Consider the following 18175-nt stretch of genomic DNA (forward strand, 5'->3'; position numbering starts at 1 on the left):
ACACACACACACACACACACACACACACACACACACACGTATGCATGTATGCACATGGACGGTCACTCCAACTTTCTTGAACGCAGCTCTCTTCCTCACACAAGCAGTCCAGCTACATCAGCTGCTGGGCTCCACCTGCGAAACACAGGTTCATACACCCTCAACAAGCACAGTTGTTCACTATTACTCAAGTGGTGCACTCTTTCCTGCTGGATCAAGTATTTTTTTAAAGCTCATTCCTAAAACTTTTTTTTTCTTTTAATCTCTTTTTTTTTTCTTTTGGTTTAAAATTGCCAGAACACGATAAAACTTAGTTCAGTTCTACATCTGTATTTTATTCCACAGCTCACATCTGCCTTTTTGGTTATGGGCAGCTAACAAAGTGGAGGGGGGTGGGGGGGGTGGCGTTGGTGGTTAGCAGTTCCACTGTCAATACAGTGCTGTTTCAGGGGAAGAAACAAAATGTATTTCTCTGTGCGTAAGGTAATGTTACAGTGTTGGTGATTAGAGCGTTTAAGGTAGCGGCACATCCAAAACACTGTCAAAGAACGAGGCAGGATCCTGACAGCGCTGTCTCCTCTCATAGAAGGTGCTTGCAAAAGGAAAAATGCAAGAACTGATTTGCATGATATCGACAGTGAAAAACACAGCGGTTCTCGCAATGTTGTTGACAGATTCTTTGTCTTTCTTCACCCTCCCTTGTGGCTGCCATGATGCCACTTTAATATATATATATTTTTTCTCTACTCACTATTTTGCCATATTTCATTTCATTTAATGCTTATTTTCTCCCACCCCTCCCCTCTGTCTTGCAGGTACAGATGCTGGAATCTTTGAGCTGATTGAAACAAATAGAAAGCAAGAGAGAGAGAAAGAGATAAAGGAAGAGCAGAAGAGGGAAAAGAAAGAAGAGATAGAAGAAGAAAGAAGCAAGAGAAGAAAGGTTTGAATTCTTGAAGAAAGAGGAGAGAAAAAAAAGAGACGGGGACGATGGGGAGGAAAAAGATTCAGATCACGCGGATTATGGATGAACGCAACAGACAGGTAAGTCCCTGGGGGTGGTGGGAGGATGGATGAGTATGAGAATGAGGGGGAGAGAAAGGCTGGAGGAGGGAGGAAGGAAGGAGAAACACCCTAAACCCCAGCATAGCCCTCAACAATGAAGGTCTTCAGGGAGTCTGGGCAATATGTGAACCGGGAAACAGGAAGGAGCATGAAGGAAAGCACAGATATTGGCTTTACTGAAAGGGTCGGAATAGTAGGTTTGTTTGTGTTCAGACTAACAAACCAGCGTGAGCGCAACAAGAACATATTTCACACACAAAAAAGTGGTCTGAAGACATTTGGGCTTTAACATTTTTTTAGCATTACAGTGTTGTCAGATGGATGCAGCCTACACAGAGCTGAAGCACCCTTCACACACCCGAGGCCCTCACACTATACGCCACCCATCCCTCTGTGCCTGTGGAAGATTACCAAGAAGAGGGTGGTAGCACCAGAAAGGCAGGGTGGAGAGAAATCTAAACAAACAAGAAAACAGAAATGAGATGGTCAAAACTGACACAAACAAGTGTAGTAAATGCTGGTGCTGTAATATTTATTTTTTAATTTGGAACTAAATCAGGAACTAGAACTGCTTTACTCATAGTGGCCTAAAAGCGACAGCGTTTCAAATTAATATTGTGGGGTAAACATGAACAAACTTACAGCTCTAACAAAAGATTCCTTGTAAGAACTGTTTTTAACAACAGCTGGCATTACTTGAGAGACACATAATAAACAGTGGATTCGAGTAGACCCTACCGTCTGTGGCAGGAAATAGACAGAGACAGAGCTCTCCCAGTACCCTTGAGGCCTACAATCGATCACTTCCTGTGGCATGGCTGACCACTGACACTTTGTCAGCTTCCTGGCAGCCCAATTGGATCCATACGCTGCTAAGGTGGCCCCTGGATCACAGGTCAAACACGTACACAGACCTATTTCATGGCTTTTGAGACGTGTTTATCGTTGACAGGGGTCATCAAATGAAGTCATTTGAAGCCGTAGTTAAGTGGCATTTAAAAAACTCATTTAATTGGACTTTACTGAAGTAGTAATAAAAACGTGAATGTGAGAAATTTAATGCTTCTTAGTTTTAACAAAAGTCACATCATTGCAGTTTGACTGTGAGCTCTCCTCGAAAACCGGGTGTATTCAGGGCAAGAGAGTAAACAAAACCAAAGAAGTTTATGTGTAAAGAAAATAAATAAATAAWATTCATACAGGATGTGAAAGTATTTGATCATTTTCCAAAATATTTTGTTTAGAAAGAAACAGAAAGAGACAGAGCAAGAGCRAGAGGAGGTCACAGGAATGTTACATGAAGAATAAAACTATCATGTTGCACCAGCAGCAGCAGCCACTTTCCTCACTGTTATTTCAAGGCCTCGCCCTCATTCCACCTTAGACTGGGCCTGCAAGCTGTGCCCAGCTCTCTGACTCCAGAGGATAAGGAGGGAAAGAGGGAGACAGGAAGAACACCTGAGGGGAATCGATGCTTGAGATATCTGGGCTTTACTTACAGGGTAAGAGGAGGAAGGAGAGGAAACTGAGCACACCAGAGAAAAGATTCACAGAAAGAAAAATCAATACATCACTGGATTTTGTTGTTTTGATCTTTAAAATAATAGATTAATCATATAGCTGCTTGGTTGAAAAAAAAAAAAACAACAAAAAATCTCCATGACATGATATCATTAAGTCATGTGGAAAGCACCACATGCTTGAATTTGCTGTCATGCARCCTTCAGCTTATGAAGAAGTGACATCATTTTGTTTTGAGGAGGCGGATATCACAAGACTGGAGACAGAAACTTAAATTTTCTTCTTAAAAAAAGTTTTAAAAAAATTAAAAAAAAAAACACGGAAGCTTTGCCTTTGCATGTTTTCACTTCCTTCTTGAGGAAACGTTCCAGAGCCCAAACTAAATAAACACCAGAGACTTTGTATAGTGTTGCTTTCTACTCCACATTCTCAACATACTTTAACTTGTTTGTATGTTTAAAAAAATAAAACACCCAAAGTGCTTCTGTGTGTTTTTAATTTTTAWTATTTTTTTATTTAATAAAAATGTAGATTATGAATCAAAAGTCATGAGAGGTAATCTATTTAACCAACTTCAAAAGCTAATATAAATATAAGGTACATTTATTCAAAAATATAGAGTTTTTTTTTCCTCCACAATGCAAGCCTCTTTGGAGTGGCACCACTCTGTGTAGCTGTCAACGCTACCTTGCCACCTACAGTGCAATGCTGCCTCCCCTCCCCTGCRCTTCTTTGCAGCGGCGACATCACACTGGGCACAGGGCCTGGCTCTCTCTGGGCGGCCACTTTGGACCGCCACCCCCAGGCCCCGAAACACTTCCCCAGAGCAGTGGCAGAAGGGCTAGGCCTCCCTGGCGTTGACTGGCTGCCCGGAGCTCTGGACAGTGGGCAGCAGTGTGTGAACCCTGGCTCCAAGCCGCCCGACCACTCATACCCTCTCCCTGCCCTGGGCACATGAAAGAGCCCCCTGTGTCATAAACTCATGGGCTGTACACAGAGAGCAGACTCTCTTGATCCCGCTTTCACACATGCAAGGCAGAGAGGCAGGCACWCACACTCCTGCAGTATAAAACACAGGTGTGTGTGACGACTTCAGACATAGATTATACGGTCACATATTTTAGATGGTACATTTAATGTCTTTGTTTATGTCGGGTTTACGAACAAATGCTTGTATTCACACTCAGACATCTAAAACACACCTTTCTCTGTAGAGTCCATCTCAGGGATCGACTACATGACTGCAATTGGCTCTAATTAGTGTTACCTCTCTAGCCAGAACACTAAGTGGGCTTAATTCAGGATGACTTGTTTGTGTGAATTTTTGTGTTGTGTGTGTCACTGTGTGTCACTGTGGGCTCTAGTGGGAAGGGACCCAGAGTCAAAGGTTAAACATGGATCGGGTCATCGGTGACAGGAAGTAAAACAACAGGATCTCCCAGCTCCCACAAACAACAAGGCATCCAAACATTTTTTTTTTTTGGGGGGGGGGGTCGGTGTTTAAGATTAAATGAAAAAAAAGTATGTTTTTATGTCCTCCCGGCGCTATCTTTTCCTCTCCCCTCACCGCATTAAATGCAGCGCTCATGCTGAAATAAAGGCTCTTTTTGTTTCAGCGGCATTCTTCCTCCAATCAACAGCACTGGGGTGAGAAAATGTGTGAGAAAAATTAACAGCAGGAAAATAATGAGGCCCACAGGGTAGCTCGTCACCCCTGAACCCCTCCTCTAATTCCCTGTTTCCCACCTTCCACCATCTCCTTCTCCTTCCACAGTGGCGCTCTTTTCTGTCATATGTTCAGCACTCCAGGATCCCACCTGAGAGGGGCTTGCTAAGCTCTCGCACTTTGTGCTTTTTAATAACTTCTTCTGTAATTTCTTTTTCTGTTTTGCTTCATGTTCGTATGAGTCCACTGCACTTAATCACTGCATTCCTTTTTTTCTTCTCACTCTAAAGTTTTAATTGTTTTCCCATTAGTTCCTATTTGCTTTTTTTTTGAGTTGCTTTTATTAAATCAAATATTTCGTCTTCAAAACAAAAGTTTAGTCCATGGCATTTTAATTTAGGGTCTGTTTAAAACATTATTTAATTTACTTTTTTACCCAAATGTAGGCTTAAAATATTTATTTTAAGAAATAAAACTTGTTTATAGACCTGATTAAAATTACTCCAAATAACACAGGTGATAGTTGTTTTCTTTTCCTCAAATGTTACAAAATGAGTAGTTTTATTTTAGCAACTAAGAAATTGGTTGCTTGTATTAAAAAAAGACATAAAATGAAATAAAGTATAAACTAATGGACAACCACAGTTTTGGTACTACAGAAAAGGTTTATCCTCCTCAAATGAATGACAAAGTTATTTCTGTCAATCTAACCACTAACTTGGGCCTTGAAATATAACATCCACTTTTTTAGTCTTTTTTTTTTCCAGTTGCGGTTTTCTCTGTGTAAACAGGAACATACAGAGAGGCTTTGCCATTTCAGAGCTGTACTGAAATGTAATTACTAGCTCTTGTTAGAAAAATTTAAATTGACATGAATTTTAAGGCCTGTAACTGGCAAATTTGAAAACTCTTGTTCTGTCTGACAAGTTTAGCTAAGCAGGACTGTGTTTCTGAACCCAGACACTGATCAAGAGCTGKTCTGGGTTTGCTGCCTCCTTGTTCTTATGCATCAATAGTTCAYTCAAAAAAACATGATAAGTGGGGGGCTTATTGGAGTGAAAGCAAAGAATATATTAGAGGTGGGACAAAACCCCTTTTGTCATAATGCCTCTCCTAACTGCCTCTTTGACTGTGATGCAGAGTTCAAGCCAAGGTCTCGGGCTGCGCTCATTCCTTTTGCGTAAGCCCATGTCTTCCTGCTTTGCTTTGACAATAGGATAAGTGTTTGTCTTGAGACAAATTGTGCTTCTCAATAGGTGAGTGACATCTATGTGCAGGCGTGTGTGCGTGTGAGTGTGTATGTGTCCTCGCCTAGCCATGTTTGGTTTATTAAGCAGCAGTTTTTTTTTTTTTTTTTTTTTTTGGTGCCTGTCTCTCCACTCCTCCTCTTCCTTCACCTTCTCCTCCCCCAGGGAAGCAAGCAGGAGGTGGGAAGCAGAAGCGAAGCCATTGTGAAGGGGAAGCCACTGGCCTCTTCCTGTTATGAGAGGAAATGCATACAAATGTGCTTCCTGTGCGTCCACCGACACCCCCCCCCCCTTCTCTCTTCTCTTCCCTCCCTGTCTCTCTTTCACCCTTCTGGCACAGACTCACCCTCTATCCCTCCCTTCTCAGTGTCCCTCTGTTTGTCCATATTTAAGTGCAGAGCAGAGGAAAACATGACATGTCAATAATGTAAAAAAAAGACATGATTCCACTTCATCTTGTTATACTTATTAGTCTTTTTGTTGGTACCATACATAATTGCACTTAAAGACATAAATAGAGAATGAGAGAGAAAAAAAAGAGACAAACGTGCCGAAAAACTTGTGAGAAACTGACAGCAGAGGTGAAGGTAGTGTGGTTAAATGATTACAGAGAAGTGTGTGTCTGAATGAATTTGCGTGGGCATTGGTGTTGAACCGCATGTGTCTGAAGCTCCCCTGGGAAAAGGGTGTGGAGGAGGATAGGGGTCAACAAATAAGTTGTGTGTTGTTGTGTGACTGTTGTTCACTCTGCTAAATTGGTGCTCAGATCTAGCATTTGGCAAGTGCCTTTACAAAATAGGTGGTTATGAGAGATTTAGATTGGGGAGTTATTCTGCAGAACAGGATTAACTTTTGTAGGAAGAATTAATGTTAATGTTAGTTTGCGGCCATTTATTATTAACTACACTGCAAGTTTTGAAGTTCTAATTATCTTAGTGAATTCATTATTCATCAAAGAWGGCAAAAAATGAAGAAATGCTCCAAAAGTTTTACTTTGTTTTTGTTCAGTTTGTGTGCAGATAGGTTTCACACCTTGGTTACCAATGCAGTGTGAAAAAACACAGTTGGGTTCACACTCATACTTCTACTGGCCAATTTTCCAAACACACACAAAGTCAGTCTCTCTCTGATATTACCAAAGCCGTGTGTCTATTGGCATTTGTTACCAGTAAGTACAAGGGTTAACCCACAACATATGGGAGGTTTTCATTGGTTTAGTGTATACCTCATCTTATTCTGAGCATGATCCAACAGTGTCATAATTTCAAAAAAATGAAAAAATAAAAAATAAAATGTAAAGAGAATATAGATGTATTTTGGATTTCAACCCATTTATTTTAGTTCAGTAATTACACAGTTTCAKTAGTTGCATTTTGTCAGAGTAAAAATGAATTATTTACTTAATTAAATGCAATTGGTTCATATTTTTTAAACAAACATCTGTGTATCAATAATAGCCAATAATGATTGTAAAAATGGTCCAGAGCACTAGCTTAAAGCTTAAACAAGAAAGTTAAAGATTTTTTTTGAGTTCGACCAGCAAAGCTAGAGGTTGTCATTTATCTAAATTGCAATGCATGAATAGGGTCACAAATTATCAATCAATCAATCAATCAATCAGTCAGTCAATCAATCAATCAATCAATCAATCAATCAATCAATCAATCAATCAATCAATCAATCAATCAATCAATCAATCAATCAATTTTATTTCGAACAATCAATCAAATTTATTTCAAACAAAGAGATAACCATACTTGAACATATTAAATGCAGATTATTATTGAAGCCGTTAAATATCCAACGTGTCTTTGATTGGTGACACTGAGAACAGAAAATAAAAAGTGTATAGGTGAGATGCAGTACACAGTAGCACATCCCACACGGAGTACCAAACAAGCCATTTGTCATCTATGTAGCAATCCCGTATAAGCCAACCGTCTTTTTTAAACGTTGTGTTCCCGTTCAAGCTAACGCGCTCTACATCATTGCCTGTGTGATTATGGAGGTGCGTTTAAAGTACGTGTGTTGGAGGTAGCAGGTTGAACGTGTCAGGTTGGGATACGGAGGTGTGGTGTGATATTTACTGTATGTAGCTGTTGTTGTTCGGTCAGTTAAGGCTTTTTCGTAATCACACTCATTCTCTTCCTGTGGTGCTGTTAAAGTCAGCCTATGTGTGAATTATAATACGTGGGAAAAGCATGCACGCAGTTCCGCATTTGAAGTGTGAGGCTCTAGACAACTTTGATTGGATTCTGCTCTTTCTTTTTTCTTTTTTTTTTTTTTACTATGAAATGAAAAATGTAGGATAAATGTCGTCCTAATGACTTGGTCTACTGCTGTGTGTGTAGTTATGTTGATGTCTACAACGTCCACCGATGAGTGGTCTTTTAGCCAGCATATGGAACTCCCTTAGAGACTTCATGGGCTGTAGGCCTATTAGATTGTACCACGTGCCTTTTGAAACATTAGTGGCCCCAGCAGAGAAAGCAACTGAGTGAGCGGTTGGTAACAGAACCGGGGCGGCAGCAAGCTGTGTCCTGTGTCTGCCCCTTGCATTAAAACATCAGTGGAAGACAACACTCCACATGTCCTGTCCCTGAATCCTCTACTTTGACCTTATGTGCAACAGTCCTCTAGTCTTTTTGACTGGCTAATCCATGATTGGCACTGTAGCCTCGGTCTCATTAGGTTNCCCTTCTAGGGTGCTTGTGTTTCTCTTGAAGGAGATGCAATTCAGAGTGGGTTGAATGTAAAAATTAATCATAATGTCATAAAATGAGTTTTAATCTTTCACTGCAAGAATGAAGCTTATTTTTCCTACAATGACTGTGTAAATGTCAGCATGGTATTTAGAGCCCAGGGGAGCGATTTCTTCCTACGTTGTCGGTGAATCAGACGAGCATACTCAGGTACACGACCTGACACCTCACATACAAGTTTGTCAGGGGCTAGTATGTGGACCATGTCTTCAGCTTCAGCCTGTTGTCTGAACCATAGTTTTGGTGACACCGCTCAGCACAATGTGTTCACTTTTGAAACTTTTAGAGGTGAAGGCAGTTTGTGTGAGATTTTCCCTACCCTCCGTTAAAAGGGAGCGAGACAGAAAGAAAGACAGGAYGGAGGCAAGGCAGCGTTTGTTACTCGGTTTTCTCGATGCATCCTGGGATATATGATTTCAGGAAATCCAAAACTATTGATATCTTTCAAAGCATATCTCCGTTTACAGTTGTAAAGAAAAAAAAAACAGCCGAGCATTAAAGATAAATTCCAAAAATCCATTCATTACGCAGATCAGCCAACAACAGAGAGCTTTTCTTTAAAGGCTTTGATGAAATTCTCTTTATGCTTACAGTAATAGTCTCTTTATTGTGTTCATTCTGCATTTATTTAGTATTTTTTGGCCACTTAAATGTCAGAAGAGAGAATAGGCAAACATGCAGTTAATCAACAAACTAAGATGGTTAGCTACCAGCGGGGCATAGTTCTGGCAGTGTTTTGTTTGTGTAAAAAGCTTTGTCAAGATGGATCTCCAATGTAATTAATACTCAGTCGCAGAAGAAAACAAAAAGGAAATTCCACCACCAGCATGCAGTGTTGCTCAGATAGAGGAACGCTGGCAGTGGCACTTTTTTTCATTCTTCCACACACAACTAAAGAGCTCGCACAAATGGCTTGGAAAAGAAAAAAGAAACCAGGTGCAGCTCACTGGAATGAACTCACTTTCACTGCTCTAGTTTTGATCCAAACAATAGAGGAATAGAGGCTGTTCTATTTTGACAATGTGGGCACTTGTAAGCCTTTGTAGCAAGAGCTACTAATCTTAGGGCTCACAAACACAGATGCACTCGCGGATCTTCACAAAGAGATGCAGAGAGGCAAACTGGCCGTAAAACAAAGACAATTTTTGCGTTATCACTACAGAAGTCCTCATAAACAACTTTGAGTATCGTCAGAGAACCTATCCATTCTTTATATCAAAAGCTTGCCGTTTGCTCTGAGAGGTGGTTCAGAGGGTGAATCAATATCTGAACAATTTAATTAAAATAGATGAAGGTGTGTTTGTTTTCTTTCTTGCTGAAAGGTAAGAGTGGGGAAAGGAAGATTACTCAAATCATATGAAAGGGGAGATTTACCTTGAAATATGTTCTACAGTGAATCTTTGTGATATTTGTTGTACAAGCATTAACTGTTCTTCTTTACTGTAATCTGACTGAGACGGGGTAATTTCAGTTCCTTTTTTTCTGGTACAGTAAATAGCCTGTTAAATTCAGGACTTTTGAAGCCTCAAAAGACCTTAGTTGACTTTAACGATGCTTTACGGTAAGCAAAAACTTTAAATAGGAAAGATCAAGATGTCAAATGACTTTTTATTAAAGGAGAAGAAAAATAATGAGTTGACGGTGGTTAATTTTTTGGGGAGTATTTTGTTCGCAAATATAGTTTTTTAAACTAAATCCAATAAATTCATTTATTTTATTATTGCCACTGAAATATAGTGTTTTTATTGGTGAGGACATATTGTAAATATTCTCGTCTTGCGAACAAGAACAATTTCTGCTTGTGTGCTAATTTTGTCTCCCCATCTCTTCCTTTGCCCAGGTGACATTTACAAAGCGAAAGTTTGGCCTGATGAAGAAGGCGTACGAGCTGAGCGTGCTGTGCGACTGCGAGATTGCCCTGATCATCTTCAACAGCACTAACAAGCTGTTCCAGTATGCCAGCACAGACATGGACAAGGTCCTCCTTAAATACACTGAGTACAACGAGCCCCACGAGAGCAGAACCAACTCTGATATTGTGGAGGTACAGCACAAGAAAACACACACACAGCAAATACACACATGCACATGGATGCACACGCACACACACACACACACACACACCCCGACATGCGAGTTCATGCAAACGCACAAGCAGACAGATGGTTACTGCGCTTGTGACTCATTCAGCAACCCTTACTTCTCTCTTTTAGTCTTCACACCTAACAGAGTGCAAGAAATAATTGCTCCCATAGCTTGTCGGTCTTCCCCAAGGGTTCGGTAGCAATATCAATCATTTTTAGTAAAGGTATTTTAAGACTTGCATCATGTCAAAACGTTTAAGAAAATAGTTTATTTAAATTGCCTCCTTTGCAACATAAAAAAAAGCTATTATCGATCAGGACCTTTTAGACCCTCCCCTGTGGTGTGTAATCTCCACCCCCTGCCCTTAGTGTCTTGTCACCATTGATGTGCCTCTAAGAGGAGGATGTTGATCTGACTTGCTTTGGACACATGTCGCTGGAGTGGCTCAAGGCGACGTTAAGCAGTGCTGTCAGCTCAGCTATTAGGCAGGTAGATAAAGCAGGAAATGGCGATTACACCCTCATGAAGCCTTAAGCCCTCAACGTGAACCTGTTATGCAACATTCAGTCAGAAGCTCTGTCGGAATCAGTGAGCCACAGACGAGAACACAGCATTTACCCGTCTCTCTCTTCCCTTCTTGTTCCAGCTAAGACCATGTCATTGTTTAACTGCACTAGTCCGACAAAGTGATTTTGAGCGAACCGTATTTCTAAACACATGAAAATGGCACAAACATTAAAGCGATCTTTAAAAGCCGTGCGATGCTTGTATCACTGTACATATTCAGATGCATTACAAAGAAACTGTGCTTAATTTCTGTTTTGCCTGTTGTTTGACGATTAAGTGTTTATGTTTCACCATTCTGAGTCCAGTCATAACTCCTCTTTTCAGTCTAATCAAAAATGTCACAATTATTAAAAACAAACAAAAAAGGAAACCATTACTATTTAAACTAAATGAACTCAGATCATTTGAACACCTGTTTTACCCATTTTCTTTTGCATAATGCTGCGAACGAAGTGATACAAAAACAAATTATAGCTTTCAATATGGTAAAGGAATAATACCAAAGGCATGAAAAGTGCATAGAATTTATTCTAAATGCATAATATTTCAGTCAGCCCCTGAAAAGAATGTTTGGCATTGATTTCAGTCATAATTCCTGGATAAAACATGTTTTTTTGTTTTTGTTTTTTGTGGGTAGTGGTTAGGGGGGGGTCTATTGTGCCAAGGGAGGAAAAAAGCAATATTCACTGAGATATACAGTACATACACATACAATTTTACAGAATGATTAGTCCAAGACAGACTCTGTTAGGTTATTTGTTAAAATTTCATTTATTTTACATTTGTTGCAGGGCACCTTGTTCAGTGTAGACAAAAAAAAAAAAAAACAGTTTAGACAGTGGCCATTTCACATTGCACTTTGCATTCAACGACAAATTACTAACCATACTAATAAAAATCATCATCTTTTTGACAGGTTTTTTTTGTCAGGTTTGGAAGTTAAAACTGTGTAAATGTGGTGATGATGTGTGCTGATTTTAGTATTGCATTCATCCAACTCCCTTTCCATTTGGTGGAGTCATAAATAAAGTGTGCTGATGTAGCTCATACACTGAATGAGACGATTCAAATGTAACCTCTTTTTTTTGGGGGGGCGGGGGGTGCATTATTATGAAGTTATTATTCATAGAGTGATTTTTTATTATTATTTTTTTTCTAATGCTATATGCATTCTATAAAATGCATTAATCAATTTGGCATATAAGGCTTCCATGCATTTAAGTACTGGTGCTTTTCTGCAGCCTCTTAAGTCCATGTGTAGCTGATGTATTAACCTGCCTCTGCTGAAGCCATGGAGAGAGCTGTCACGTGTTTCAGCAAGTACCTGAGTTGAGATTTCCCTGCTTTCTTTAACTGTGTCTCCATTAGAGAGCTGAGGATGGCTAACGTGTAAACAGCCATGTCAGGGGAAGATGCTAAAAAACCTAGTGGGGGATAGTGCTGTGGAGCACTACCTACAACTTGATCCCCCTGAGGACGTCGCTCTTTTTTGAGCAATTCACTGCGGGAGAAATTGATTTAAAGATTTCTTCAGCCCGAGCTGCGGTGTGCTAAAGGGATTGGCCGTATGGCAGACTCTGCCATGTTTATCATGGGAGGAGAAGTGGAGCTGAAAAGCACCAAATCTTGGCCTATGCGAGCTGCGTGCGCCGCTGTTAAGTGACRTCATGGTGGCAGGAACGTGGGTGGGTTGTTGAACTTGCAGGGAGGAAGGAGCAAAGCAGACTTCCTGTTGAGTTGTCACAGTGATGAGGAGGAGTTCAAGAATGGAATGAAAACCTGGATTTTTAGGACCGAGTTCATCCATGGAGAAGCAAAACGATCCCAAAGGTGACATCTCATATGTATCATCTCACATCAAAATTTGCATGAGCTCTTGTCTTCTTTACACTGAGTTGCATGCATCATTCTCCCTGTAAAACTACTGTGCCTGAAGTTGTAGTGGGAGGAGACGCAGAGGTAGGGGAAGGCGTGTGGGCGGCTGGCATAGAGACCTGCTACATTAGCAATAAAGCTCTATGTAATTAGCATGTCTTTGGTTGATAATTAGCGTTGTTGAGAGAGTGGCACTGAGAACGTTGCACTGCCTCTCTAGCAACAGTGTGTTTACAAGAGGCTTGGGGGCTGATCTCTCTACCTCCTCTTTTCTTTTACTGTCTTTTGTGTCCAGTTTTTCACTGACCCAAAGTGATCACTGTTAATTTCAATTTCAGTATCTTAAATATTATGTGCATAGGTCATATTGTGTGTGCGTGAAAGCCAAGCAGGGAGGTAAAAAAAAACATCAAAATTAGTAATAAAATTCATACTTTGTGACTCACTTTAAAACCATCTGTGTTTTTTTTTTACTAATGTATGTGAAAGCAAAACAAAAGAGAGGCAGTTAATAAAAAGTAATGGAGAGGTCACACATATAGCAGCAAATACAAAGTAAAAGGTTGATTTGCTTTTTAATGCTTGCATTTGATTTTATTCCATGTTTAACAGTGCATCCCATTTTACTGATCCTCCACCTTTGACTGCATAATAAATAATGCAATGCACACTGTTTTCCTCTTTTGTAAAAACAAGAGGGGAGGTCCTCTTAATTAGTGACAAGTGTTCAAAGAGATATCTAAGCTCATCTGGGCTCTCGTAGCTTGATAAAAGCAAACACAGAGGCAGATCCTTTATCGCTGGATGTCCATGGAAGGTCCAAGTGTGTCATCCTGGCAGGTCCACAGCACACTGAGGCTGGCTGGAGATAAAACAGTCAAACATGCAGATAGATTTCCTATACTCACTGTTTGCCAGGCTAGTTTCCTGGACATGTGAACAGCATTAGAGAGCTGTGTTGGGAAGAGACCAGAGAATGGATTCATCTCTCTCTCGCTCTCTCTCTCTTTTTTGTCTCATTTTATTCATGCCTAAGAACAATCACTTTCAGTCGTTATTGGTGATTTATTATTCCAGTATGGGGGTTGGTAATTGCAATAGCACATGAAAGAGTCCTTTCTTTTCCCTCCCAATGATTGCAGCTCTAGCCCAAACCTAAGCAGCGTTGGCTGGCTCACGCTGTGATTGAAAGGCCCCAAATCCAACAACACACTTGGGTTTTGCCAAATCTCTGCTCCACAATGCGCTTGTTCTCCCCGCTGCTGAAACAAAGAATGCAGGTTTGTGAAACAACCAAAGGGTTAGTTATTCTGGTAGTAGAAAGAAACATCCCTTCACTTCCTGAAAAATAACCTGAGTGAAGGAACGCTTCAAATCCAGTTAGAGCTATTATTCTCATTTTTTACACGCAGTGTGTTTGACCTGTGTAAGCTTGGCTGTACTACACATGGGGCCTTCGTGTAAACATACATGGTGACAATTGGTTTGAGCCCTGCAGAGCTAACAGCACTGTGATGACCTCAGGCAGAAGCACACATTGTCTTCTCTTTGGCTCAGGTATCACATGCGGTGGCACATGGCTCTTGCTACTGAAGTGACCTGCCTGCTTGCCTACCTGCCAGAGAAAGACCTCTGACCAATCCCATTTCCAGAAGATTAACCTAATCTGAAAGTTCAGCTCACCTTGTAATCTTAAACAGCAGCAGCACGGGCGAACTGAAACTCTTCTTTTCTTTCCTTTTCTTCTCTCTCCCTCTGTCCTCACTGAGACGGAACTATTGAACATGAGCGGGAGATGGGAGGGACAGAGGAATGGATGAGTGTTAAAAGAGAAATAGGAAGGGAGGGAGGGGGGGGGCGACAGAGAAAGAGGGATGGAGGGAGAAAGGCTGGTAATTATTTCCAAAGGTCATTCTGTTAATGACTACCTGCTTGGCTAATGAGATTCAGCAAAGCTCCCTCACCATGTTTCACCCTGCGTATGTTTCACCCGTGTGCTGAGATGTGTGAGAAGCACAGGTGTGATTTCATCCCAGTGACAGTCCACTGGCGACGGGGAAGAGTGTGAGGGAGGGGGTGGTGCTGCTGGTGGAGTGTAAATGAAGAAACATAACGAGGAAGTACATAAAGCCAGGTATTTCTTGACAATAGCACCCTTTCAGTTGCACAGCATCTGCGCAACTGAACACAATTTTCCCACAAAGACACATTTGTTCCAAAACCTCCTTTTGACTCTTTTATTATTATTTATTTGTTTTATTTTTTACACATTTTTTGTGATCTTTTTTGTTTTTTGAACTGCCAATGTGCTCGTGTTCCACCACACTCTTGTGAAAATATTTTCCAGCGTGTATGCTATTCTGTGTGCTTGTTTGGTTTCYAAACAGCGTGGAGAACATTAGCCTTGAGGAGTTTTTTGTGTTGACCGGCTCACTGAATGACTTCCTCTCATGGCGTTCGGAGACTGTATAATTACTTGGACCTGAATGCAACTTCTGCTCTATTACTTTTACACATGTCTTGACATCCAGCAAAAACAAGGGGAGTCGCAGCATACCTGCCATGCTTCGGTTTGCGTGGACTCGTTTTAGTACAGGGCACGTGTGGCAGAACACGGGGAGGAGCGGAGGGGTGCGCTTGTCACAGCATCCACAGTGCCTCCGTGTTTTACTAGTGATCGCCAACATGGCTTTTTTTCTGGTGAGTTGAGGATTAGGATGTGAAGCGGCTTTGGGCGACTAAGTAAATTAACCTTGTGACACTGGCTGGCAAAGAGTATAGAAGTTTGTTACAACAAAAGCTTAGATGACAGATTTCATACATCCTATCACACATTGGCCAAAACAAAGAAAAACAAATGTTGACGTTGATTTTTTATTTTATTTTTTCTTTGCAGGTGTCTCAAGCCAAAGACAAAGTAAAAAAAAAATTAAGAATTAATTTAATTAAAATAAAATTATATTTAAATGTAATCAAGCAATGATGCCCTTGTTTTGTCCCATGTTCCCAATACAGTTTACTTTTTTCCCCTTCAGTTACAGCTGTGTACAAACAATTACGCTCCACTTAAGCCTTATTCCCTGCCAGGCTTTGGCACGTGTAGTTTACCTCCAACATGGATAATGGAAAAAAAACTTGATTTTCAAAAGGAAACAACAGCAACTATGAGACAGGACTGATAAGTACACACAGTTTTATTCTCACAACAATTTATTCATTGATTTTCAAGAATAGTCACTATTTAGAGGCATGTCCCAAAGTTGGCCTAAAGCTAAAYTGCATCCACACTCCTATGCCAGATGTTGAGACCTCACTTAAATGAGGCCAAAAACATGAGCAGAACGCTGTTTTGTTTAGATTTGTATAAATCTTTATGTTTTCTTTGAACTTCTAAACTTCATGCTTCAGACACAAAATTGCTTTCCTTTCTCTCTAATTGTACACATACAACACTTTTGAGAAGCTGACAGTATGTACTTAACTCACACAAAAAAAGCCCACACCATCCTAAAAACAACATTTATTTGATGCATTCTTCATCTAATAAATGTCCCAAAAAGTGGTGAGGCTCTAAAAATAGAGTGTGGTGAAGCTAAATATAGCTGAGTGTTCTTACTGGGAAGGCATAGAAGAATAGGACTGGGATTGCTTTCTTCCTTTCTCTCTTTAATTGCCCCCCCCTCCTTGTGTTTTAAACTGGGTGGGTTGGGGTTATTTTAGGAGCAGAAGGAGTGAGTAAGCAAAGCGTAAGGGCGTTCATCCAGCCTCCATTTCCATCTCTCTCTCTCTCTCTCTCTCTCTCTCTCTCTCTCTCTCTCTCTCTCTCTCTCNTCTCTGTTTTTTTCCTTACTGAGAATTTACCAAAAAAAGAGTTGCCCCCCGGCGACCACATGCAGAAGACCGTTGGTGTGAGACCTTGCTGAGTTTGAAACATTGAAATAAAGAAGTCTGTTATTCGTCTCTCATGTTGCTCCCCCCCCACACTTCACCAAACAGTCTGTTCCCAACTGCTTGTTTGCAAAAGRCTTTTCATTGCAGAAAAAATACATTTGTGGAATGTTGTAACTTCTTTGTCAGTAGAATTAAGTTTGTTTTAGAATAAAATCATGAAGCTAGAAAACATGTATTATATGTCAGCGTCGCCAGCTTCAGACAGTATGATTTCAAGTTAACAGAGTTCACATTTTACTGACCATATGCATTTTCCAACATTATAASAGAAGTTTAAAAAAAGATGGTTGATAATATATGTGACCTACAAGCTCAGCACTTTTTTCCACATCAGATGCTCGCTGTCCAAAAAAGCAGAACCTCTGACAAAAAAATTATACCACTCGGATCTCTGTTAGAGGTGTTTTTTAGGGTCAATACTAAAGCGGAAGTCTGAGGTACTCGCACAACAACAAAAGGAGCTTTTAAAAATAGACTGTTTGAAATGTGCCAATATGTGGTCCCTGTGGTGAGGAGCAGTGAAAAAGGCAGGCCACTTCTGAGGCCATGCTGCCAAAAGGCAAAGCTTTCCACTGCACTGCCCAAAACAATTCACACCAGTCATTAAGATGAAATGATGGCTTGTTCTTTGAAACTATTTGTGGAAAATTTTAGAATAATGAAGATCTATTTTTATAGATGGCATTCCCTGCCCTGCCTAGAGTACCCGCCTTCCCCTYCCCTCCCCTCTTTGGGTGTGGAAACTCAAGGTCACAGTATAGAGGTCAGCTGGCCGGTCATTGTTACTCCAGGCCCCCTCCGGCTCCCTTTTCCTGCTGTGGTACCACGCGATAAGAGACAGAGAGACAAAAGACGCTAAGTGAAGATTAGTGGCGGTGGGGGCCACAAAGAAGGAACAGAGGGTGGCTCAAGGGGGACTTTAGATTTTCACCCAAAGGGATTTGGTGTTGTCTCATACACTGTTGCTATATATGACTTAGATAGGGTAAAAATTCATAAATGTGATTGTATCACATCACATTCACATGTGGAGCAATATCTACGACAGAAACAGGTCAAATCCTAGTGTGGAAAACATAGTTTAGCCTTGGCCAATGGATTCTTTATGTTGCATCAGACGCACATATAGATACCCTCTCATTTGACTCATTTGAATAAAGCAGTGTTTTACAACTAGAGTCTAAATRGGATGAAAGACAACCAGGCTAAGGGTGACCACATAAGTGYTCAATTTATGCATTTTCACTGAGCTGGCATTGTGTGTCATAATGTCTATCTGGCTAATTATACAGTGTAGTGACAAGTCTGAATGACCACTTTGTTCCCAGGGCCGGGATGCTGCTGTAGCAAACAGTGTTGGATTCTGACATGTGCTAAGTGTGTGTCTCTTCCATATGGGCAACACCACACCATCTGGTATTCTGCTGTGTACTGGC

At 40.7% G+C, this 18175-nt stretch overlaps 1 protein-coding gene across 7 annotated transcripts in view; it reads left to right on the forward strand.

Moving 5' to 3' along the window:
* Nucleotides 1–18175, forward strand: part of mef2cb (myocyte enhancer factor 2cb) — a 71907-nt gene that overhangs the window by 32604 nt on the left and 21128 nt on the right. For all 7 annotated transcript variants that reach the window (XM_014008378.1, XM_014008381.1, XM_014008384.1 and 4 more), the window contains 2 exons: nucleotides 816–1044; nucleotides 10102–10305. In XM_014008378.1, the coding sequence (XP_013863832.1) occupies nucleotides 991–1044; nucleotides 10102–10305 (258 nt within the window). In that variant the 5' untranslated portion in view covers nucleotides 816–990. The remainder of the gene's footprint in view (nucleotides 1–815; nucleotides 1045–10101; nucleotides 10306–18175) is intronic.

This window comes from Austrofundulus limnaeus, unplaced genomic scaffold, assembly GCF_001266775.1.
Source record: "Austrofundulus limnaeus strain Quisiro unplaced genomic scaffold, Austrofundulus_limnaeus-1.0 Scaffold49, whole genome shotgun sequence".
In the NCBI taxonomy this organism is placed as follows: Eukaryota; Metazoa; Chordata; class Actinopteri; order Cyprinodontiformes; family Rivulidae; genus Austrofundulus; species Austrofundulus limnaeus.